The sequence below is a fragment of the Orycteropus afer genome, unplaced genomic scaffold (assembly GCF_000298275.1).
Source record: "Orycteropus afer afer isolate SDZICR_OR568_19922 unplaced genomic scaffold, OryAfe1.0 scaffold00066, whole genome shotgun sequence".
NCBI classification, from domain to species: Eukaryota; Metazoa; Chordata; class Mammalia; order Tubulidentata; family Orycteropodidae; genus Orycteropus; species Orycteropus afer.
This window is the reverse complement of record NW_006921653.1, coordinates 7233764-7240844: the sequence shown is the minus strand read 5'-3', so window position 1 is coordinate 7240844 and position 7081 is coordinate 7233764. Positions and strand designations below refer to the sequence as shown.

At 36.7% G+C, this 7081-nt stretch overlaps 1 protein-coding gene across 1 annotated transcript in view; it reads right to left on the bottom strand.

Moving 5' to 3' along the window:
* HLTF (helicase like transcription factor) overlaps positions 1–7081 on the bottom strand; it is a 75852-nt gene that overhangs the window by 7379 nt on the left and 61392 nt on the right. Inside the window, exons 17-20 of the mRNA XM_007940209.1 lie at positions 6848–6973; positions 6175–6287; positions 5693–5873; positions 3016–3096 (exon numbers count right to left, since the gene is read on the bottom strand). Of these exons, the coding sequence (XP_007938400.1) occupies positions 3016–3096; positions 5693–5873; positions 6175–6287; positions 6848–6973 (501 nt within the window). The remainder of the gene's footprint in view (positions 1–3015; positions 3097–5692; positions 5874–6174; positions 6288–6847; positions 6974–7081) is intronic.

The following is a 7081-nucleotide window of genomic DNA, read 5'->3' as shown; positions in this document are numbered from 1 at the left end:
ATCATTTCTAATTTTTCATTTATTTTGTCATTTTGTTCTTGTATTTTCTTCCAAAATTCTTTTAAGGTTTTTTCTGTGTTTTCTTTGGTCTGTCTCTCAGTCCTTTGAAGATACCTAAATATAATTCTTTTGAATTCCTTATCAGAGAGTTCCAATGCTGCTTCTTCCTCAGGGATGTGTTATGGGTTTGTATCCTGTTCCCTTGTTTCTACCACTTTATCCTGCTTCTTTGTGTGGACTGTGATGGTCTGTTGTCTCTGAGATATCATGGTATTGCATTAAGATCTCTGTTAACTATTTGTGAAGAGCAGCCAAGGGTGATTCAGGCTCTTCTTCATGGTTTTTTATCGTTGGCCCATTGGTGGAGAAGGAGGTGCTGGCTCTTGCTCAGTAAGTGAAGTTGTAGGAGTTGTGGGTGTACTTGTATCTTATGGGGACTGTTGCTTTCTCCCACTCAGTTAGATAAAAATTACAATTGAATAACCATCAAAAAACTAAGAGCACATGGACAAAAAATACACCATGTAATCACACAGGAACAATAACGCAAAAAAGAAAAAATGGAGAAAAGACGAGCAAAACAAGAAAACCTACAACATCTGGGGGTAGGGCACTAGAGAAAAAAGGTAGAGAAGGAGAATAATAAGAAAAAAAATGGGAAAAATGCAAATAAAAAAACCAAGTAATGGGGTTAGTCATGAGAAAATAAAGAAACAAAAAATAATTTAAATTAAAAAAAAATTTTTTTAATCAGGAACTGGTTAAAGAAAAAAAAAAAAAAGGGAAAACTAGGACTTTTTCAGTCATGCAGGTCCGGAGTATCCTTGGGCTTACTGGAAAGCAGAACCTCTTCTTAAGCCCCTGGAATCTGGTAGAGCGCTGACTCTTTAGGTTGTCTTTATCTGCTGGTTACGTGTTGATTTGTTTTGTCTTGGATTTATGGTTTAATATTTTGAAAAGATGAAGCTGGTGTATTTTATTTTATTATTGATTCAGGTATGTTGGGTTTTTCTGCTGTTTTCTTTGTGATGGTAGAATCACTGTGTAGAATGTGGTTATGTGTTGCTGTTTGTCGTAAAGAGGGTTTAGAGTTCGAAGCAGGAGGTTTTATGGTAATTGGCTGAATATGGTTTCTTCTATTGAATGAGCAAAGTTATTGGCGGAGAAGGTGGGAGCAGAAGGAGGAAAGCTTGGTGTTGCTAGGGTAGGTTTCTAGGGCTTTGTCAGGCTGTTATTGATGACGTACTTATTTACAAGTCCTCAGCTCAATCTCAGGAAAGATTCCTGTTGTTAGGGAGTTTCCACTTTCTGCCAGGCTCAGGCACACTCAAAGACCCTGCTTCCGAGGCCCCTCAGTGCCAAAAAGCCGATCCAAGGCAAATTCCCAGGAACGCACTCAGTCACGGCTTCCTCTCCCCCCACCCCATCTGCCCGCAGCACTGGCGCAACTTCCCCAGACTGCGAATGTCTCAGGAGTTTGTCTGTGATACCACCCACCTGCAGCGCCAAAGATGTGCGTGATTTCAGCTGTGCTGGAGTCGGGAGAGGACCTGCTAATAAACTGTGGTCCAGATATCAGTGACAAAGATAAGCACAATGTCTCCCAGGCTGACCCAAACCCACTCAGTGACCTGCTGAGGGGAGAGCGAGCTCACCCTCCTGGAGCACCAGTGAGCTCTCCGCTTGACTTTCAGTGGTGCTGCGCATGCCCGTTTGCATTTAGGTGACCCAAGCTACTGATAAAATCAGGTGTTGGAGATAGATCCTTGGGGCTGTTTGCTGGGATGCTGGTGTGGTCCCTAGTATGCAGAGATAGGGTGTATTCTTTCTTGGCTCACAGAGATCTCAGGTGGCCGCCCTCGCCCGCCAGTCAGTGACTGCCCCAGGGAAGTTTCCAATGGCCTCTCTCGGCTGCCCGTCCTCCGCCAGGTAGATCTTTCTTAAATAATCTCCCTGTGCCTTTCCTCTAATTCTGCTCTGCTGTGTTTGGTGCACTCTGATTTAGTGAGCTGTTCAGAGCACCAAAATCCCTAATTCATACTGCTGTATCTAGTTTTTCAAGCACTAAGATGCTAGAGGGAAATAGCGTGGTACTTACTGACAAGACTCCATTTTGAATCTCAAAAAGTTATTTCTTAAACTATAAAAAATGTTAAAGTTTTCCAAGACAAAAAGCACACACACACTAAATTCAAAAATAAGAAGAGACTAGGATAAATCATTTCCAATATACATAACAAAGGATTAAAATCAATGTATTAAAAGGTTCCTTTATCCTATACAGTAGTGTTGTACTATAAACTATAGTTAATATTTAAGAATGCTATGTGAAAGATTAGTAGGCAATTCACAGAAGAAATATTAGGAGAAAATAAATAAGTGAAATATGTTCAAGGTCACAAATAATTAGGTAAATGCAAATCAGAATGGCATTCTTTTAACCATCACAGAAGCATATATTTGCATCATTTTCTTCTACTATTGAGCCTGTTCTAAAAGAAATTTGGCAATCATCTAATAAAAATTCTAAATACATATTCTACTTTTCTTAATCTACATACCTGCATAAGCACAACAATGTATGTATAATAAAAATTACTATGGCACTGCATTTATTAGCAAAAAAAAAAAAAAAAAAAAAAACCAAAGGACTGGTTAAATAATGATATATCTGTATTATGAAGCATATCACACAGATGTTAAAGAGTTTGACCTAAATGGAAAATCTCTCCAGTACTTACTGTTAAGAAACAAACATAAAACACACACCAGAATATTAAAGTATGATCCATTTATCTTTAAAATAATTTTTTTTAAAAGAATTATATACATAAATGTGAGTATATAAATATTCAGTAAGGAATATGGGAGCACATATATTAAACCACTGATGGTAGTTTCCTCATACTTTGCTCTGTATATTTTAATCTTTTACAATAACATATTCAAATATTTTTTGTATAATTATAAAAAACTCATATCAATCTAATCTCAAAAGATAGTTTTAAAACTCACTTTTGTGATGATAACTTCTTGCTTCTGGCCAAGTCTATGGCATCTGTCAAAGCACTGGTCTTCAGCAGCAGGATTCCAGGCCTAGTAAGAACATCAATTACTTTATTATTGCCCTGCTCTGTGAGTGTTCTGCAGAAATCTTTTCATTTCAATATTATTCATTCACTTTTTTCTGACTGAAATTACAAATGCACTTAAAAACATAATGCCCCTCCCACTGCCATCATTACTAGGACAGACAGGCATTCTCATCACTGTCTTGCACTCCACTGTTTCTGATATATAATAAAGGACCTAACACATAATAAGCATGCAACATAAATAGTTATTAATAATTTCTTTTTGCTTGTATTTTTTCTCTTCTTCTATTAAAGTGATTTGCATCTGCTTATCAGGAAAAAAAAAGTTTACGTATTTTTTAAAAAAAAAACCACCAAAGGACTCTTATCGACCCCTCCCCCTCCTTGGGTTTCTGAAGAGGTATCACTATGGAAGTAGATTGTTCACTCTTGCTTCCAAGGAGTGGGAGGAGTGGCTGGTTTGATCCGCCAGCCTTCTGGTTAGCAATCAAATGCCTTAGGCAGTATGCCACCAGAATGAAGAAAACCAAAGATTCATGGAAACAATTAGTCCAAGCAACTGGCACACCATGCGATCCTTAGCCTATAAAAGTATGAGACCAGAACTAGATGGTGCCTGGCTACCACTCTCAACCACTCGGAGGGATCTACGTAGGAGATCCTGGGTAGAGTGGGAGATTAATGTGGAATAAAACTTAAAATCGAATCATAAAAACAAAACAAAAAAAGGGACCAGGTTTGCTGGTTTGATAGAGCCTGGTAGAACCACTGAGACTATGGCCTCCAGCTGCCCTTCAGGTCTGGAACTGAACATACTCCTGTGGCTTCCAGCCAAACAAAAGACAAGCATATGAACTGAACATTTACAGTAGGTAGATACACTCCTTGGAGAGATCAATCACGGGAGAATAGAAGGGCTGAGTATGCACAGGGAGATAGCTCAGAGGGCAGGAGTGCATGAAGGGATGGACACAGGGAAGAAGTAACTATGGGGAGGAAGTGGGAAGGGAGCTGTTGCATTGTGGAAAATTGCAGTCAATGTCCTGAGACAAAGCTTATGTGAGCTGCTGTATAGAAACTGAATTTTCTCTGTAAACTTTCACCCAAATCAAAAAAATTTTTAAATAAGAAAAAAATATATCCACTTTTAGGATATAATGGAGTTAGTTAATATGTAACTTAATCTATAGTTACAGTGGATTTTTTAATAAAATACTTAAATTCTAACGAAGATTTAATACATCACTAAGGCAAGAAAATACAACAGACCACTGCCATCCACAAAACTGACCATTAATGCCTAACCACGGCTCTCGTTATAAACTTTTAAGGTAGGTTATTCCCAGTGGAGAAACCAACCTTTGGTAACATGCGCATGTGTCAATTAGGTAGCCTCACCAGAATAGCTCAAATTTGAATCTCAGTAAACTTTCTACATGTTATGAATACTCCTGAGTTCCAGGCAACAAGCTTTAACACCCACACAACTTAAATCCCAAATAGTACCCAGTGCAAATTAGATAGTAAAGTAGTACAGGTGCCTCCAGCATAAACATAAACAGTCCCTTTATGCAATTAGAAAAAGGTGCTCCTAGGTGCAGCACTGGGTCATACAGCTTGGTGAATAAAATTTTAGCTTCCACTCTTACCCTACATGTGTACTGCACACCAACGGTAACACTGCATAAGCACCCAAATTTACTCACAACATTCCATTAATGGTATTTGTTTCACAAATTTTGATCTTGGACCACATGCTCATGAATTACCTACACTGTATGTTCAAAATGCAGCTTTCTGGGTCTCCTCAAGAAATAAATCTTTGAGGGCAGAGGTCAAAAACATAATTTTAACAGAATTTTTAATGCACATTAAAGCTCAAGACCACTAAAAACATGAAAGCAGCTATTTCATGTATATCATTTACCACTCGATTGCGAGAGCCTTACACAAAGCAGGATCTCATTATTTATTTCGTAGAATGAATCATTACCCTAAAGTAGTGCAGTTAATAGACATTTATGCTATATGTAGATGAGATGTAGAATAGCATATAAACAGTTAAAAATACAGACTCTTATCCTAGATTTGCATGTTACTAGCTGTGTGATGTTAGGCAAGTTATTTAACTTCACTGGGCTTCATTCCTCATCTGTCTTAAAAATGCTGTGAGGATTTCAGCTGACATATGTAAAGCACTTAAGAGAAAGCCCTCAAGACACATGTACTAATTTATTATTATATATTTATCTATTTCTACAGTTTGCCCAAGAATTTTCCTAAGTGCTTATAATTATGAAGGTTTTTAATCATATAGTTTTTTTTTAATTATTATTATTTTATTTTTGAAGGAAGTAGAGGTGTTCTCCATGGCTAACTGAAAGGTATTTGGAGGTCTGAATCCACCAAGAGGTGCGTAGGGAGAAAGACCTAGGGATCTCCTTTCTGAAAAAAAAAATCTGTATTTGAAAACCCTCTGGAGCACAGTTCTACTGACATACACACAGACATACACAGACACAGGATATCATGAGTCAATATCAACTCACTGGCAACTAGTAATAACAACACATCTAAAAGTCGACAAAATGACTTACTGGATCCATTAAAAACACTCGAGAAGCTGCAGAAAGATTCAAACCAACTCCACCTGCTTTTAAAGACAGAAGCATTATAGTTGGAGATCCTGCTTCAGTATTTTGAAAACACTGAATTGATTCAACTCTTTTCTTTTGGGACATAGAACCATCCAAACGTGTAAACACAAATCCAGAAGCTCTAAATGGGGGGAAAGAGAGGTAAGTGCACTTACTACATTATATAAAAAATATTAATTACAAATGTCTTCATGCAATTTTTTCACTCACTTAACAAACGTTTACCAAGCACCTACTGGTATGTTGGAAAATTCAGAACTTACTCTTTAAACTCCTATGCAACCACAGAGTTTTCTTTATTGCTATTCTGAATATTTCAGATGGATGAAATGAATAAAAACCAATAAAACATCAATTCTCTCTTTGCTCTGAAAATCAAAACAAAATCCTTTCACTCAAAGTGAGAAACACTTTGAACTTACTTAAGTGGTGTTTCTATTAGAGAGAGGAACGTTGTAAACTGAGAAACAACTAAACTTTTTATATTAGGATTCTTCGTTCTTAAGTCAATCAATGCATGCATTAAGGCATTAATCTGAAAAAAAAAAAATAGAGAATCCATTATTCCATTTTGAATTAGCAAAATATACTCAAATTTTTTTGTAAATGTTCATTTATTATGAAAAGAAAGGTCCTGACATATTTCCCTATAATACAGCATTAAAAGACTGAAAAAATGAAAAACCAAACTCACTGCCATCGAGTCAATTCTGACTCAAAGCAACTGCCTTTGGATTCCCGAGGTGGTAAATCTTTATGGAAATGGATTGCGCACTCTTCCTCTGGCAGAATGGTTGGTAGATTTGAACCTCCAACCTTTTGGTTAGCAGTCAAAATGCCTTAGGCACTACGCCACCAGAGCTCCGTATTAAAAGACTATTAATTAAAAATATAATGAAGAGAATATAATAATCTGACCTTTCTCTCTCCTCCCAAATTCATAACTAGAAATAAACAAAAAGCTAGTACCCACCAATATAGCAAGCTAATCAAATGATAAGACTAAAATTAAAATCAGTATTTTTATATAAAGTATGCAATTCCTTATATAAACCCAAAATGATCAAATCAAATATTTGCACATATGTATTTTACCTTTGAACTGGATGTCCATTCCATACTAGTCTTTTTCTCAGTGATGGATGCCAGTTCTTCTGGAGGACATTCCAATAAATTGCTTCCATCTATATTATTTCTGCATAAGGGGCATTTAGCATTAGGCTATACAAGAAAAAGCAAAAAATTGTGAAATTTATCACAGAAACAGAAATGTAAATTTGCCTAAAATTTCTCAGAAGTATAGTAAATTCTATCCCCAATGTTGTTGCT